We start from the raw sequence: 19,454 nt of genomic DNA on the forward strand, positions 1-19,454 counted from the left end.
CTGCTGCACAAAGCGTTACCTAACCTCTTCTCATCTACATACAGCTCTTGAAGCTATACACCAAAAGGCGAAGAAAAACTCCAGAAGCATCTCAATTATATGTAAAATGCAATAGATTGGCTAAATAATGAATACAATTTCTTTAAAGTAGTATTGTCTCAAGCTTTTCTGTATGAGAATGAGCTTGAAAAAACTAAGTCCTCCAACCTTTTTTTTGTTTTGTTTTTAAACTGTGGTGAGAGTGGAGGAGCCGTTCAGTACTACCTGGCAGATTTCTTGAACATTCAAATTCGGTTGTCTAAAAACATGATCCTTACGTCTTTTGTTCACTCAGCAAAACCACTTTAGATAAAGATTCCTAGCAAGTGGACTAATAGTACATTACACAGTTTTAAGTAGCACAATATTTATCTTAGAGGGTTGATTGATGATGTGTTCCATCAAAATTTTCTTTACAATTGACCATGTATTCACAGATTTTTAATTAAATGAGAGTTGGAAGAAATTTTAAGATCCTCTTGTTTAACTCCCTCATTTGACTAGAGAAAGGTAAGACAGTAGAGTAGGTAACATGGAAATCATGCAGTCATGCATTCAAGGCTGGAGTCCAATGCTTGGAACTCTGGAGCCAAAGTCCTCAGAAAACTTAAGAGTTATGATAAAGAAAACATAGATCACTTGGTAAGATCAATCCCATCGTGTTGGTAACCATGAGCAGCTTTGGTGGAGCTGTGCCCTGTAGTGTGGATGGGACCCTTCCCTGGAAACAAGCATTTGACAAAGGTTTGGTGAATATTATCCTTTTCCCTTGATGCGTGTGAATGAATGGACAGAAATGAGTTCTCCAAAAATGACTGATTGTTAACAAGGGCTGAACGTGCACAGACTTACTTGTCTTTCATGTAGCAGGGATAAGGAATTGCTTGGACCTGGACTGCTATTTCCTGGGAGTTCCTTCCAGTCTGCAATTCAATGATTGCTCTTTCAATATTATCCTGTAAGTAAACAAAAGCCCTGCCATAGATCTGGTTGTGGGATGGAGAATTGTGTGGCCCTGGGGCCCAAATCTTAGTCCTTATGTTTCTTGTAGTCTGTGAAGTCTTGAGACTCATGCGGATGGTGTATTTTACAACAGGAGGAAGAGAGACATCTTCAGAGTCATAGCCTCTGTGTTGGCTTCTGTTAGAAGGAAGCTTAAAAATAACACCTAAAAATAAAGTGGCAACAACAGCAGAAAGGTTATTTTATGGTTGACATTATTCATTGTTTGGAAGGTACACATAGGGGATTTCCAAACAGGCAATTGAGTAGTAATGTGACAGTAAGTTCAGCTCCCAATTTACAGAAAAGATGGCTAATTGGGAGTAACAACCTCAGATATTCAAAGCAGGAGTTTGAGGATATAATTACAAACTAAGTGGCCAGATTAAATATCTCACTCTGAGCCACTTACTGGAATAAAAAACAACTAACACATACTTTACAATGAATAATCTTGATAATTATAAGGACTGACTCAACTTTGCCCTGTAACCATGAAATCCTTTTCAGTCTTAATTTTAAGCATACCAACAAAATTACACATAAATTGAAAGCTGCTCAGATGATATGGTTGTTTGGCTACATGAAAGGTTCTTGTTTCTAAGGACATCAGAGGGGACAGTGACCGCCACCCCCAACCCAGACTACTTTTCTTAGTTCTGGATAAAAGAGGTGAGGGAAGAATTTGGCCAATTGTAGTACAAAGAGAAGCTCAAACTTTGGTAGAATAACACTTACTTCCAAAGAGTTCGTTGCTTTTGGAGAGTCTGTTAGCTTCTCTTTCCATTTCGTCCACACTGTTTGCTGCCTGAATACGGTCATATAATACACAGGAGGAGATATTTACTGTCAGGGAAGACAGTGTGTTCAGATGGTCAACGAGGTCGATGCTGTTTTCCAATTTCAGCCTTAGGGTATCTGAAGAAGCAAAACCAGACAGACGGAAAGCCTGTTATAATGGTATATTATAATGTTTCTTCTAGTAGTAGTGAGACAAAACAATGATTTGGTAAGTGTATGCCAAACTAGACTATAAATAATAGAAAGTTGTAGAATTTACTCTAGAAAGATCTAGTACTTTAAATTTAGGAAAATGTGTCCAGTTGTGCAAATATTCATTGAATAGAATGTTCGGTTACAAGTATAGTAAACCCAAGTTCAAACAACAGTACAAGATAATTTAAAAGTGTATTCTGCCACAATTTAATTAACCAGTGACTAAATGTGAATAATTGAAAAAAAATCTATATGCATGTAGTTAGGAAGAAAACTACAAACCAGAGATGAAACTTTAGAATACACAGTAATGCCTGCTTTGTTCAGGGAATGGAAATGTAATGATATAAGCAAAGGAAAGTCTATGCAGAGTGTATAGAACAAATAAACTATATTATTCAATAAGTTGTGCTACAGAATCACTTTTTAGGAGACTGTGAGATCTATGCCACATAACTTTCTAATATTGTTTGATTTAAAACTTATGTGGGGGATCCATGTTACACTAACCTCCTTCTAGGACCAATCTGGAATTACAGCTGAATTGTAGAAAAATCATCCAGAATAACCAACTGAACACTAACTGGAGAGAAGCCTTATAACCAAGGACAGAGAGAAGAAACCACCTCACCCCAATGTGACTGGTAGGGAGTGTGGAGGAGATGCAACAGGGCTGGCTGGGCTCCCACAGGCAGCAACTGAAGTGCTGATGGGATATTTCAGTGGCCATGGGGTTCCTCCTGAGAAGTATGGCGTCTAAACCTTAAGCTGGGCTCCTCAACCTATAGCACCAGAGCTAGAAAGAAACCCAGATAATATCCAGGTGTGAAAAGCAGCAGGGTTTCTGCCTGCCAGGGAGAGATGGCTGGAGATGCAGAAAGCTCTTAAAGGACCAAAGCACAAAATATTTTTCACAGCCACTTACTCTGGGCACCAGCAAAAGGAGGGCAGAGTGGACTTAGACACTTGAGGAGAGTCTGGGATTGGTGGCTCTAGGGAGAAAACTGAAGGAAAGCCACCAGGATCCCTGTGCTGAATTATTCCTCATACTGCAGGAACTATTACTCTCAGGCAGAACACTCCTCTCTGAATGGCATCATCTAGGAGAAGCAATACCTCCACCCACAGGAATTACTCTGCCTTACCCTGTGGTGCTTAAGCCAAGCTGCTGATTACAGCTTGATCAGACTAACAACTGCTCAGTTTAATGACTGGTTAGTTTAACAACTAAGGTGGAAAATACAAAGCAGCCAAACTGGGAAGACAAAGAAACAGACCCCAGATGAAAAAACAAGTGAATTTTCTGGAAGAACTAGATGAAATGGAGGCAAGCAATTTATCAGATAGAGAGTTTAGAGTAATGATGATAAGGATACTCAACCGCATGAAAAAAGACATAGAAACTATAAAAAAGGACCAGTCAGAAATAAAGAATGTAATATCTAAAATAAGTAATACACTGGAAGGAATAAACAGTAGGTTAGATGAAGCAGAGGAGAGAATCAGTGTTTTGGAAGAAAAGATAGGAGAAAAATCACCCAGGCAGAGCAGCAAAATGAAAAAAGAATTTAAAAAAATGACGATTGCTTAAGATATATTTTGGACAACATAAGGCATAACAACATCCACATCATGGGGTTACCAGAAGGAGAAGAGAGCAAGCAAGGGGTCGAGAACCTATTTGAAAATATAATGACCAAAAACTTTCCTAATCTGGTGAAGGAAAAAGCCACAAGTCCAGGAAGCTCAGAGAGTCCCAAACAATTTGGACCCAAAGAGGCCAACACCGAGACACATGATAATTAAAATGGGAAGGCTTAAAGACAGAGAGAATCCTAAAATTTGTAAGGGGAAAGCAAGGACTTATCTATAAGGGAGCACCAATTAGACTGGCATCAAATTACTCAACAGAAACATTTCAGGCCAGAAGGGAGTAGTGTGAAATATTCAAGGTGATGAAAAGCAAGGACCTACAACCAAGGCTACTTTATCCAGCAAGGCTATCATTTAAAATTTAAGGAGAAATAAGGAGCTTCCCAGACAAGAAAAAGCTAAAGGAGTTTGTTAACACCAAACTAGCACTGCAACAAATGTTAAAGGTTTTGCTTTAAGAAGAAGAAGAAAAGAGAAAGAAAAAAAAGAGGAAAACAGTCTAAAAATAAAATGCCACTACATACCTATGTATCAATAATCACCTTAAATGTAAATGGCTTAATGCTCTGACCAAAAGAGAGAGGGTAGCTGAGTGGATAAAAAACTCGACCCATACATGTGCAGCCTACAAGACCCATCTCAGATCAAAAGATACACACAGACTAAAAGTAAAGGGTTGGAAAAAATATTTCATGGAAATGGAAAAGAAAAAAAGCTGGGGTAGCAGTATTTATATCAGACAAAATAGACTTTAAAACCAAAGCTATAGTAAGAGACAAAGGACATTACGTAATGATAAAGGGAATAATCCAACAAGAGGATATAACCCTAGTAAACCTGTATGTACCCAACATAGGACCACCTAAATATGTGAAGCAAATCTTGATGGACATAAAGGGAGACATAAACAGAAATACAGTCATAGTTGCGGATTTTAACACAACATTGACTTCAATGGATACATCTTCCAGGCAGAAAATCAACAAGGAGACAGCAGCCTTAAAAAGACAGCAGACACTACATCAAATGGATTTAATTGATATATTCAGAGCAGTTCACTCCAAAGCAGCAGAATAGACATATTTTCAAGAGCACATGGAATGTTTTCCAGGACAGACCACATGTTAGGACACAAAACAAGTCTCAATAAATTTAAGAGGATTGAAATCATATCAAGCATGTTCTCTGACCACCATGCTATGAAACTAGAAATCAATCACAAGAAGAACACTGAAAAACATATGAAAGCTACATAACATGTTATTAAACAATGAGTGGGTCAACAATGAGATCAAGGAAGAAATCAAAAGATACCTGGAAACAAATAAAAATGAGGACACAACAATCTAAAATCTGTGGAACACTGGAAAAGCAGTCCTAAGAGGGAAACTCATAGCATTACAGGCCTATCTCAAAAAACAAGAAAAAGCTCAAATACATGATCTAACTTCACACTTAAAGGAACTTGAAAAAGAACAACATACAAAGCCCAATGTGAGTAGAAGGAAGGAAACGATAAAGATTAGAGCAGGAATAAATGAAATAAAGTCTAGAAAAAATGATACAGAAGATCAATGAATTCAAGAGCTGGTTCTTTGAAAAGATAAACAAGATTGACAAACCTTTAGCCAGACTCATCAAGGAAAAAAGAGGAAGAACCCAAATAAATAAAATCAGAAATGTAAAAGGAGAAATAAAAACTGACACCAAAGAAATACAAAGGATTGTAAGAAAATATTATGAACAATTATATGCTAACAAACTGGGAAACCTGGACAAAATGGATAAATTTCTAGAAAAATACAATCTTCCAAAAATAAAGTAAGAAGAATCATAGATTCTGAAAAGACAGATCACACCCAATGAAATTGAAACAGTAATCAAAAAACTAACACCAAACAAAAGCCCTGGGCCAGATGGCTTCACAGGTGAATTTCACCCAACATTCTGAGAACTATCACCTCTCCTTCTCAAACTATTTCATAAAATTTAAGAGGAAGAAAGGCTCCAAAACTCATTTTACGAGGCCAGAATTATCCTAATTCCAAAATCATATAAAGACACTACAAAGAAAGAAAATTACAGGCCAATATCCCTGATGAACATAGCTGCTAAAATCCTCAACAAAATGTTAGCAAACTAAAACAGCAATGCATCCAAAAGATCATACACCATGATCAAGTGGGATTTATTCTAGAAATGCAAGGTTAGTACAACTTCTGCAAGTCGATAAATGTAACTCATCACATAAACAAAATGAAGGATAAAAAACACATTATTATATCAATAGATACAGAAAAAGCTTTTGATAAAACCCAGTACTCATTTATGATCAAAACTCTCAGGAAAGTGGGAATACAGGGAACATATCTGAACATAATAAAGGCCACATATGACAAACCCACTGCCAGCATCATAGTCAATGGGCAAAAACTACGAGCATCCCCCTTAAGAATAGGAACAAGACAGGGATGTCCACTTTCATCTCTCTTATTCAACACAGTACTAGAAGTTCTACTCAAAGCAATTGGACAAGAAGAAAAAAAAAAGCATCTAATTTGGAAAGGAAGACTTTATTTGTATATGACATGGCCCTATGTATAGAGAAACCCAAGGATTCCACCAAGAAACTCCTAGATCTGATCAATGAATTCAGCAAAGTAGCAGGATACAAAATTAATATCCAGAAATCAGTTGCATTTTTATATGCCAATGATGAACTAACAGAAAGGTAAATTAAGAAAACAATCCCATTTATAATTGCTTCAAAAATAATAAAATACCTTTGAATAAATTTAACCAAGGATGTAAAAGGCCCGTACTTGGAAAATTGCAAGGCACTGAAGAAAGAAATTGAAGATACAAATAAGTACATACAGTGTTCATGGATAGGAAGAACATTAAAGTGTCCATACTATCCAAAGTAATCTATAGATTTAATAACATTCCTATCAAGATTCCAATGATGTATTTCACAGAACTAGAACAAATACTTCAAAAATTTATATGGAAACATGAAAGGCCCTATATAGCAACAGCAATCCTGAGAAAGAAGAACAAAGATGGAGGAATCGCGCTACCTAATATCAAACTGTAATATAAGACCATAGTAATCAAAACAGTCTACTACTGGCATAAAAACAGACACATAGATCCATGGAACAGAATAGACAGCCCAGAAATAAACCCACACGTTTATAGTCAACATTGGACAGAGGAAGCAAGCACATATATATGATGGGCTAAAGGTAGCTTATTCAGTAAATCGTGTTCAGAAAATTGGACAGATACATGCAGAAAAATTAAACTTGACCACCTTCTTACACCACACACAAGAATAAATTCAAAATGGATCAAAGACTTAAATGTTAGACCAGAAACCATAAAAATCCTAGATGAAAACATAGGCAGCAATATCTCAGATATTGCTCATAGAATTTTTTATCAGATATATCTCCCCAGGCAAGGAAAACAAAAGAAAAAATAAACAAATGGAACTACATCTAACTAAGGTGTTTTTTTGCACACCAAAGGAAATCATCAACAAAATAAGAAGACAACCCACAGAATGGGAGAACATATTTGCCAATACATCTGATAAGGGGTTAATATACAAAATTATAAAGAATTTATAAAACTCAATGCCAAACAAACAACCCAATTTAAAAATGGGCAAAAGATCTAAATAGACACTTCTCTAAAGAGGACATACAAATGGCCAATAGAGTATGCAAAGATACTCAATGTCATTAATCATCAGAGAAATGCAAATTAAAATCACAATGAGATACCATCTCCCACCTATCCGAATGGCTATAATCAATAAATCAACAAACAACAAGCACTGGCAAGGAGTGGCCGGGGTGGGATTGGGGGGTGGAGGGATTGAGCAAAAAAGGAAAAAGGACTCACGGACATGGAAACAGTGTGGTGATTGTTGGGGGGTGGTATAAGGGTACTAAACGGTAATGGAAAAAATACAGTAAAGATTAAATAAAAAATAAAAATAAAACCTATGTGGGTTATCTCTACTGGTATCTGTATTAATCTAGATTAAATGATCAACATTTTATTTCAGGTAATTACTTGGGAAGAAAGAGAATTTAATTGCTCTTCAATTTCATGATTTCTTATGAAGAAATCAACTGAGACAAAGGGCGAATATGAAATTGGAAGTTAATAAATCACTTGGCCAGTTAAACTTTCACTGACTTGACCACTATAAATACTGAGAAAGCTGTGAATATCATAAATCCCTCCTCACAGAACCCAAACAGTTGTCTTCCTCAGTCTAATATAAGACTAAATTTCTAACACAGGGCAACTTCTTAAATGAATTTCTCATTAGAATTTAAAGGGAAATGTTTTGCTGGATACAGATGTTGGTGGGGGAGGGGCAAAATTGTGGTTGAACAGTGGCCTGCAGTGGCCACTGGAAATTAACACAACACCAAGGATTCTTTAAAAATGTTGGTAGACAGTCTCAAAGAAAAGCTATGAGGGTCAGTGATCCACAAACTCACACAATACAGAGCCTTAGACACTGAGTTACATATACAACACATACAACTACACAAACATCAATTGCTATATTCATTTTAGCTATTTTAATTCTAAAAAAATCCCATCCTATATCTAAAGTTATGAATGATAAAATTTATATAAGAACTTTGTAGTATATCCCTGATATTTTGGTTCCTTACCTAAATGATACTTTTAGAGTACTAATGCACTAACATCTTTCTTTAATCAAACTGGGCTGGGTATCATAAAGTCCATATAATTATACACACTGTACAAAACAAATGTAATCATAATTCCTCCCCACTGGTTTGTGACCTAAGGCACTATGTCTTTGTAGCTCCAGGAATGAGGAGGAGGGTACTTGCTCTACTGCTGCCAGTTTTTGATGCTCCCAATCCCTTCCTCATACCCATGGTTGCATAGCAACAGTGAATCAGACAGACTGAACTAGATGCCTTGCATCCCTTAGGTTGAAGGTAGGAATGGCAGAGAGAATGCATGAGTTCAGATGGTTTCTTTTTATCCTCTTCGGTCTGGTCCTTCTAAACAACCATGAGAGGAGGATCCAACTCGACTACTGATGTAGTTTTGGGGTTTTGTTTTTTGGGGTTTTTTTTGAAGCTCTGTATTGCTTTTGTTTTGCTTTTGCTAACTCTATAACCTCTTCCAGTTACACTCTGGGTTAGTCAAAGTGATTCTGAGGCCAGTGGAGAAAAAACTTTAGATGTATCCAGAAATAAACCATTTCATCTTCCTTTGTCCTTAAGGACTTGCTTTTCTTTAAGCTACCAAAAAATAAAAAGTGTCTTCTTACACTTAGCAACCAACCAGCCTATCTGTGATTTTAGGAAAAGCTGCACTTACATGAAATATATCACCTTATAATTACTGAAACTAACTACAGTTACTGGGTATCCAAATAATCATTACTACTTGTACAACTAATGGGGAAGAAAATGGATATATATCCAGGAGTTTACTTTCCTGAGAAAAAAACAAATACAAAAGAAAAGGAAAAGAAGATGTCATATGGGGCAGTGATTTTCACATTTCTGACACCACTAATGAATACAAGTTATGTGAATACAGACTCACCGAGTTCATCTATCTGTTTCAATAGTTCAACGGCATCAAGTCCCACGGAGAACTTGATAAACACTTGCACGAAAGGGTTCCTTAGTGTATTCTAACAAATAATAGTAGAGAATTAGTTTTACTACAAGAGGAAAACACGTTTACTCATCAGCTAATAATACCCTCCATGAAATCAAGGAACCACCACTGGGCGTTCCGAATGTCCCACATTGCAAAGGGCCACATACAAATTCTAGAGAAAGAAAGAGAAGGAATGTGGCTGGTGATGTCCTGGACTGCTAGGCGTTTGCTTCTCTAGACACAAATTGGTCGGCACGCGAAAACAGCCAGATATGACCATTATCTACATTAGGAGATCATATTCAATTTAGCAATTCTTTTCCCACAGATATTATAGCATTTTTTAACATATTTTATACAAAATTTTGATAGTTAATAGTTGAATTTTGTTGAGCTGATGCAAACAAAAACAATTTTTTAAAAATTGGGTTGGCTACATGGAATTTGACCTCACAACTCTTTGGTATACTAGCTCTACTACTTTCTAGCTGTGACGGTTTCAGCAAGCATTCAGCCTTCCCAGCTTCTGGTTATTTTTCTGGAAAGTAGAGATGAATGACTCATCAAAACAGTGAAATGTAAATTATTATAATGTTGTTCTATATGCTAATAACTGCAACTACCTGAACATGGAAAAAATAAACTAATAATAAAACTTTAAATTACTCCATGGAAAGACTTAAAATTTTAAAGTAAAACATAAATGCTTTAAAATATAAAAGCTTTTATAGCTCTCTCTCAAAATTGGGACGTATAACTTCTATCATTGTAAAAGTAGTATTAGGTATTACTTACCGGGAACTTATGTGCAGGGCACTGTCTAATAAGAGTTTACCGTGACTTTCTCAGTTTTCAGTAACACCTTGCGGCAAGTACTATCATTATGCCCAGATAACAGAGGACAAGACTAGGGCTAACAAAAGTGTGTAAGTCCCCGTGGTGGGAGACTTGACTTGGGGTGGTGAGCACACAGTACAGCATACAGACAATGTGTTGTAGAATTGTACACCCGTAGCTTCAATAATTTTGTAACCAATGTCACCCCAATAAGTTCAATAAAATTAAAAAAAAACCAAAGTGTATAAATTCCCCTAAGGACACACAATAAGGCCCAAGGGGAAAGTTGAAGGAAGAGACTTCAACTTGATTAAAGAAATGTTTATGTGTGTCTTATGGGTCAACTCATGGCCCAGTTTTTATGTGAGTCAGGCTTAAGTTGACTCACATAAGTCGACTTTAAGTCCCTTCTTAAAGTCAACTTCTTAAGTCCCTTGAGAGGTCAGTTCAGTACCACTTATTTTATCCTTCTTAACAATATCTTCTGTTTTGTCATCATGGACATAAATGAGTGAGAATAATACGCATTCATAAAGCATACATATATATAATAGAATTAATTTGCTAAATCCATAGCTGCTGAGGAGTCTAAGAGTAGTTGGTACCCTGCAGACTGATGTCTATCACACAGCTATATTCTATGATACCGAGTCCTTTGAAAACCTAACTGTTTACCAGAAATTAAATGGTGTTTCACGGAAAGACTGACTGAGTCAGAGCATAACTAATAAGCGAGGCACTGTGTTTGCAGTGTTTCAGAGATGATCCATCGAAGCTGATTCCCGTTCCCCCATCTCTCCTTTTCCAACCATCCCTCTCTCTGAGATACAATGCCATGTTTAAGTGTTTCCACACATAGGATCCTTATAAGTCTCTGAAGTGGTTATCAGTACCCATTTTAGAGATTCATAAACTTCAGACCAAGTAGATTAAGGAACTGGCCTAAGGGTTCACAAATGGAAAAGCCAGGTCTGGCGCTACAAGTGTGAAACTTCAAATTCCATGCACATTTGCAGAAACAACATTTTCCTCAATAATTAAGAATAATGATGTATTCTGGTCTAGAACAGAATGAAGATATGTTCATTAGGTGACGGCCCCTTTATGGATATGGTCATGGGATTTCTTCTTAGGAAATCACTGCCCTTCAGGCCTGCCATGCGTGGATCATGCCCTTTGTTAATGTGCCACTTTAGCTAACAAAGCTTTCTTTAATGAAATATTATGTGTGGGCTTTTTATCTGTTCACAGACAAAGCAATCTTCCACATATGCTGATAAAGTACTAAGTAGCCTTTGTTCTCTGAGATTCACTGAAAGAGGACACTTAAAATGAATGTCCTTATAATTAAAACCAAATTTAATAGTAATTGTGGGGAAGATGTTTGATGAAACGTTTATTGTATATTAATCAAATATATTAAATATCTGTTTTAGAAACTTGTATTATTTATAATAAAAAATCAGGTTGTAATTATAACTATGCACTAATTATTAGTAAAAACAAGGACTGAGTACAGAATGTTTAGGCTATAATTTTCCTGACAAAGTTGTACAATTCAAATCCTTTATTCTATGATTGACTTCTTGAGCATGATTATTTAAAAAGGCATTAAAAATATATATATTTTAGGGCTCCATCATTTTTCCAAGGGCCTCTGTCAATCCCTTGATAGACAAGCCAATCTCCTGCGAAGCTCTTGTGTTGCTGTCATTCCTGCAAATTTTCTCTTCTCCAGCAGATAACTGATCCAGCTCTGCTTGGTCCGTAATTATCAGTAGCTCTTTGTGTGATTTCCCCACATTACTTGCATCACCTCCCAACTATCCCGCATCTCTCACAAGAACAGCAAATTACACTTTTCAACCAGTGTGCGCTCTCTTTGAGTTGCATGGCCAAATCTTTAACCAAAACTAGAGTGTCATATGTTTCTACCAAAGAACTCCCCAAATGTAACATTCTTTTCCAGTGTACTAGTATTGTAGGACATCTGCTTCTGTTAAAATAGCAAAGCGTGATTTTAAAGTACAGAAATAAAGAAATAAGTATATTTTAACTCGTTTTTGTAGCATTTTATTTTTGGAAAACAGATTTCCACCACTAGCTGTCTCAAGATCAACTTGTACGATGGCTTATCTCTGAATTACAGAAAAGCTGTGATCCGAGAGGGGGATGATTACGGACGTGAGTGACAGATCTGTTATCCTGCCCCAGACCGGCTCTCTGGAGAAGAGGAATTTTAATCAGCTGAATATAGACTCTGAGCCCCTATCTTACTATTCCTGTAATGAAGGTGATTAAAATCGCAAAGAATTATAAGTCGTACGAAAGTGAGTGACAGAACCATCTCTTACCTGGAGCATCGGAATCGTCTGGTTTAACAGGTGGAAAGAATTCATGAAAAGTGGTGACTGATTCATCCACTCTTGAGATTTTTCTCTTAATTCTGCAAGCTGCCTCAGAGTTACATTAGACTTAAAGACAAAATAAAAAATAAATAAATAAAAAACAGATCTTGTTTATTAGTATTTTTCCTGTATTTCAAAAAGGTCTCTTGAGGTTGTTTTGTTACATAACTTAAAGAAACACTTCTAAAAGGTAAAACGTATTGCCAGAAATTTCTCAGATAGTCAAAACTTTTTAAATAGCAGCTTTTATAGGGTCAAGATCACTTGTAAAATTTCTGGAAAATTTAGGGTTTGCTTCATGTCCAGAGTGAAATTATGGCCAAAATAAAAGCACGTTTTCTGCAGTTCTCACAAGCTGTTCATTTTACAAAAGATACCCTTAAATTTACTGCTAAAGAAAACAGCAAAGTGGAAGGCTGTAAGGAGAGGACACACTCTTGCATTGCTGGTGGAAACAGACGTTACAGCCTTTTTTGGAAAGCAATCTGACATTGGTCATTAAAATAAAATACAATAGCTTTTAATCTTTCAATCATGAACATTCATCTCACTGAAATAAAAATACCCTTGTGTAAAGTCAAATGCCCAAGAGTATTTGTTGCCACATCATTTAGATTAGCAACAATCAAAAATAAACCCTTGATATAAAATGAACACCCAACAACTGAGGACTGGCTGAGTAAATTCTGTGATACGAAAATTTTCAATCTTCAGAAAAGAATGACTTAGACTCCACCTATTGAATTGGAAGAAATTTCCACAAGGTATTGTTGTATGAGTAAGGCAATACATTTAAAAGTATTATAATGCAGCCTAATTTTAATAATTCAAACAATGACCAGAGAACTCTGCATATGAATGTATATATAGTTTAATAATTTATAAAAGGATGAGAGAGATGTCATAAATTATAAAAAGGCACATCCTTGAATGCTAACATTCATTAGTTTTCATGGAAAGAAGAGCAGAATAAGAGGGGGGCAAAAAGAGGAGGTGAGAACCAAGCAAAAAGGAAAGAAAAAAAAAACTGCACTAGAAAATAAGCATGCAATCACTTCATTCATGCAAAATTGTGTAGAAGTGTGTAGTCAATACAGCAAATAAGATATTAAAATGTATTTCAATAAAAAGAACATTCTAGAAATCAGTGATGCCCTTATGTCCATTTTTATAGACATAAAAATAATGTTATATTTACATAAACTACAGTTTAGCAAACAAGTAATGGTAAAACAGAGATTTGTTTTTACTTTTATTCTCTCATTTTAAAAGCATTAACTGTATAATTCAAATCATTAAAGCCAATTTTAAAAGTGAGAGGGAGATGTTATTACGGTTGAATCAGATAGATAAGTAATGGTTACAACTAATAATGTTGAATTTCTCAGCCTCTGTATTTTTTACAAGATTTTATTTATTATTTTTAGAGAAGGGAAAGGAGGGAGAAAGAGAGGGGGAGAAACATTGATGTGCAAGAGAAACATCGACTGGCTGCTCCTTGCACACCCCCAACTGAGGACCTGACCTACAACCCAGGTATGTGCCCTGACCAGGAACCAAACATGCAACTTTTTGGTGCACAGGCTGGTGCTCAATCCACTGAGCCACACCAGCCAGGGATCAACCTCTGTATTCTATATAAGATGTTATATTGTACAACCATATATATGAAGTCAAGAATCTATTATTTAGGGATTGTTTTTGTTTAACTTAGTTATATAATGCTTCAATATTATTTTGTCTAGTGTTCATTCTTGTTACATACTTAGAAAGTTAGACAAGAGTTGTCAAGAAACATTCTGCTTTGGGAGATAAGATGAAAAATCCGAGGCCTTGTTTTCACTAACCTCATTGTCAAGTATCAACATGGTTCATTTCTCTTCAAAGAGCTACCACCCAATCTACAGACAGGACGCAAGCTGAGAAGTACGAACAGTTTCAGAAAGCCAAAGGTAATAGTAGGTAAGATATAAAGAAATCTGAGTCAGCTAGAATAAAATTGGAAGTTGGCTACTTTAAAAATCATTTTAATATGCAAGATAGAAACTTTGATTTATAATGGACAAACCTTTTCCATTATTGCCTTTGTGACCGGAGTATATGGCGCATACAGAATCTTTCCCAACAACATAGGTTTCAAGAAAGCCCAAATCACAGGTCCAGCAGGCATGTTAATGATGTCTTTGTAAAGGGAGAAGCAAAATGGTGCTGGAAAGAAAGTGTAATAAACAATTTTAGTGTATGTATTTCCAATCTATTTCTGGATGGTAAATTGACACAGATTATTGTTATCGCACCCCAAAATAATGCCCTAGCACTATTGACAGATGTGAAGCATCTGATATCTAAGTTAGAAAGCACAGTAACAATTTTTTTTTAGGTATGAAATTTTAACACAATAAACAAGCTCATAAGAAGTGATGGCACTTTGTCGAGAGGAGTTAGAAAGATCGAAAATCAAATTGCAAAACTGCTTCCAATAGATCCACCTCGCCAGCACTTAATTTAGAATACACACACGTGTGCGTGTGTGTGTACCAGATACGTGAGCTGTTTAATGAATGTTTGCTGAATAAATAAGAAGATAAGGAAGCGAGTCAATCAATTGCTATGCTGAACATCTATGTATTACTCGGAAGAGCTCAGCAGATCCTGTTTCACATCTCAAAGCTTGTAGACGAAGTAAATGACTTTGATGTGCCACTAAATGTTCATAGTCCCGCTGCATTCGCGGGCCTTCTCTACACTGATGCAGATTTCTAATTCTAGAATGCTACAAAAAAATATTGACTGCACAGATTTAAAGTGTGTCTTTACGTTCTGTCTTGGCAAAGAAGGTGTAGTTATGACGGACAGATGCTCAGCGTTATGGGTAAGTGGCTAGACTTCACAGCAGACTTGTTGCCTGGGCCCAAATCACAACTCTGCTATTTCCAAGTTGGCTGACTGTGATCAGATTCCTCAGTCTCCTTGTGCCTTCTGTCCCCTTACTAAGATGAAGAGCCAGGCCTGCGTACCTCGCGGGGTGGTTGTGAAGAGCGGGTGAGTTAATATACGTAACATGCTTGACATGGGAAAAGTGCTCTATAAATGGTGTCTATTTTTATACTTGGAGAAGATTGATACTTCGTTGATTGTAAAAAGCTAAGACAGAGTAGACAATGCTGTTAGGTGATGCTACCATGCTGATTTTGAAGTATACTCACTGGCATTTGTGGGAATTCCATATTTTGCCGCAATTTGCTCCTTACTTAATTTGTAAGTCAAAAAATCTTTGGTGCGGTTGCCTTTTTGCCTCTGGGAAGAGGGCAGCAAGGCAGTCAAGTATTCAGTGGTGATTCCTTGGGAACACAAGGCTTGGGAGATGGTGCTAAATGATCCCGGGGCTGTGCTCATCTGATTGCTTCTGTACATTGCCTGTGAGACCAAAACCCACGATTCATGAACATTGTATGAGCTACAGATTTCCTGAAAACAGTCTCGAAACAAAACCTGATAATACTTAAGAGTATTCTTATAGTTCCCATACTTCACAATTCCTCTGAAACATGTATCCCAAGTGGAAATGCAGACTGTGAAACTTCAATTTAAGCCAGAGTAGAAGAGTTTTCTTGTAGATTTTTTTTTGCAGTGTACCTTATTTGTAACAATGTATTATAACTAATCTTAAATACAAGTTGATATGACAAAAGGAATTTTCCAACAAGAACACCACTGGGTGACTTCCCCACCTGCGTTAGGGGAACGCTTCTGGGCAGGTGCATTTGTTTCAGGGACCTCATTTTGCTGAGCAGTGGGTGTGTGCCGGAAGCCAGCTGATTGAGGATGCCTTTGAGCTTCACGAAGAGTTCTGTCATCTTTTCTACTGGATTTTGATCTTCCCTGGGGAAAAACACCTAACAGAAACAGAACAAAAATAAATGATTTATGTGGAGAAACCAGAATCTGCACACACCATTGGTGATAATATTAAAAAGGGAAAGCCACTTTGGAAAACATTTTGGAAGATTATTAAATGGTTAAACACAAATATACCATAAAACCCAGCAGTTCTCTTCCTAGGGATTTGCTGAGAGAAGTGAAAACAATATGTCTACACAAAGCCTTGAAGGTCCGCAGCAGCCTTGCTCACCAGAGCCAACAGGTGGAAACAGTCCACGAGAATGGATACAATATATACCCTTAAACTGGAATGCTACGTAGCAATGAACAAATAATGAAATACTTACACATGTTGCAACATGTATGAAACTCAAAAACATTATACTAGGTGAAAAAAATCAGACACAAAAACCATGTATTATATAATACAATTTATGTAAAAGGTCTAAAAAAGGCAAATCTATAGAGACGGAAAATAGAGTGGAGGTCGCTGGGCTTAAGTTCAAAATGGGAAGTGACTGCAAATGGACATAGGCTTCTCCTTGGATTGATGGAAATGTTCTAAAATCACACTGTGGCAATAGTTGCACAATTTTTCACATTTATTAAAAAAATCATTAAACTGTATACATGAGTGAATTTTATGGCATATAAATAATACCTCAATAACCTTGACAAAATAGATGACTTTAAAAGTCAGAAAGGTAAATATCAATTACATAATTCTTCATGTATACTATTGGTCAAAAAATCATATAATGTGCTACTCAAAAGCACAAAAGCTCTGTCTCAAGCTCACATGATTTATTTAATCCTAATCCCATAAATCCTAATTCCATTTCTGCTGCAGAAAAAAAACCCACTAAAAATATTAAAAAAATTTAAAGTCGCTTTATCCTCTTATTCATTTATTTATTATGTGAAAATTAATTGAATGCCTGCTCTGTTTCCAGCACTGGGTGAGGTGATGGGTATACAGTGGTGCTCAAACTGACACCCTCCCTCTGATAGAGAGCTTTGGTCTAGGAGGAGAAACAGCTATCAAATAAATGTGGGCAAGCGTGGGGGCAGGGAGGCCAGATAAGAGGTCATTGCAGAAATACAGATGTGGTGTAGTAGTGACTCAGAAAAGGATTATTTACAAGTAGTCTTAAAACATTTTCATCCCTTTTGCTATGATTCAACAAAGTAAGTCAGCTGGTTGCTTTTGTTTTTTTTGTACCAAAAGAGACAGACATATTTTTCAGGGTTCTTAATAACGTGTAAGTATTTTTGACCTACTTTAGAACTGGGTGAACAGAGTGCTTAGTTTTCTTAGTTTATATTTTTTCTTTCAGTTTTTTATTAAATAAGTCCTAATAAAGCATCTACTTATTGCAAGATGAAGTCATTGCTGACTTTACTGAGCCCTAATAATGACCATTTGTTTTATTCCACTGGATAATAATGGTAAACTCTACAGAAATTGATGAAAGGAACACAAATTTTTATGGAAAACACACCAAAAATCTCTTATTGGTTTACTTGAATAAAATAACTGTTCTAATCTTTAATTTTATCTTAACAAATTAATGCTTATTCACTATCAAAATTATCATAACACCTGCACTTCACACATTAACATAGTATATACTAAATTTATATATTATATATGTATCAAATTTAATTCCTGCTCTTGGATACACAAACTGAGAGTTAATGAGTTAATAATATTCATTTATTCATCTATAAATGTGCATATTTGCCATGTATGATCTCTAAGGTCTCATGTCACTCTAAAATAAAGCTATAATTCCACAAGCTATATAAATGGATTTTACTCCTTGTAGTATCAGGCAGCACACATGTGTAATTACCTATTTTATACTAAAGTATGAATATCAAAATTTTTCATCGGCAGCAACTTGCCTTATACGTGAAGTTGTAAATGTCTAAGTAGTGTAGGAGGGTGAGTCCAATGAGGTAAGACTGACGGGATCGCTCTGGAAGAGGCAAGCTGCAGAATTCCTCCATCGCGCTTTCCAGTTTGGGATCAGTCATATTAGCATCGCAAGAATGCAACCAGAACACACGAGAAATAATCTGCAAGTCAGAGGAAGAAAAATATTTCACCCGTGAATCCTTTTGAATCAGCCTGGGCAGTAATGTGGGTGTGAAAAGTGGGGAATAACTATGGGAAACAAGATGCCATCTCCATGGCCACCAAGTTGAAATGAAGAGAAAAGCTTACGAAATTCCAGATTACAGAAAGTTTCTTTCTTCCTTTTGAAAGCAATAAGAATGTATTCTATCCATTCACATGCTTTAGTTTATTAAAATGAAGCTGCTCTTCAGAAGCTAAAAGCAGAATTGCAGAAATTAAATCTTAAGGTCAAATGAGCAACAGATGAGATCAAAGGGAAAAAGTGAAGGAATGTCGTTTGCTAGAACCAGAGGGAAAAAGTAAAGTCAAAGCAGTTTCCATTTTTGGATTGGGGAACCAATGAACGTGACAAAAGGGAACATAAGTAGTTTCCAAAGGCAGCCTTAAGGGCATTTAACAAACATTATCTAATATTGGAGAATGGCTGGGCTGTGCTTAGGAAGGGCACACTCTGTCACATATAAAATTTGAATGGATGAGGCAGCTCTTTTGGAAAACTTCTATGACACTTCCAGATAATGGACTTAGAAAAGGGATGAAAGATAAGCGACTGCGAGTAGAAAACCCTATTATCAGCCTGTGAAGAAATGATACTTCCATTTTCACAGCCCTAATAATGTCTAGCGCACCTGCAAACTTCCACAAACCTCCTTTGACCATATCTATGTTACATATCGTCTTGCCTAGGGACTCTTAAAAAGTAAAAACCAAAAATGAGTATTCATTTTTATTTTAATTTCCACGAATTGTAAATGCCTTGCTGTTTTGTCCCTTAATTAGGTTACTGAAACTTTACTTTGATATCATCATAGTAG

At 36.3% G+C, this 19,454-nt stretch overlaps 1 protein-coding gene across 1 annotated transcript in view; it reads right to left on the reverse strand.

The window, feature by feature from the left end:
- The window catches only part of ABCA12 (ATP binding cassette subfamily A member 12), a 165,155-nt gene that overhangs the window by 52,915 nt on the left and 92,786 nt on the right, over positions 1-19,454 (reverse strand). The window contains exons 15-22 of the mRNA XM_045198539.2: positions 18,405-18,578; positions 16,346-16,510; positions 15,821-16,031; positions 14,683-14,822; positions 12,561-12,680; positions 9,310-9,400; positions 1,780-1,959; positions 892-1,207 (exon numbers count right to left, since the gene is read on the reverse strand). Of these exons, the coding sequence (XP_045054474.2) occupies positions 892-1,207; positions 1,780-1,959; positions 9,310-9,400; positions 12,561-12,680; positions 14,683-14,822; positions 15,821-16,031; positions 16,346-16,510; positions 18,405-18,578 (1,397 nt within the window). The remainder of the gene's footprint in view (positions 1-891; positions 1,208-1,779; positions 1,960-9,309; positions 9,401-12,560; positions 12,681-14,682; positions 14,823-15,820; positions 16,032-16,345; positions 16,511-18,404; positions 18,579-19,454) is intronic.

The sequence above is a fragment of the Desmodus rotundus genome, chromosome 2 (genome assembly GCF_022682495.2).
Source record: "Desmodus rotundus isolate HL8 chromosome 2, HLdesRot8A.1, whole genome shotgun sequence".
NCBI lineage: Eukaryota > Metazoa > Chordata > Mammalia > Chiroptera > Phyllostomidae > Desmodus > Desmodus rotundus.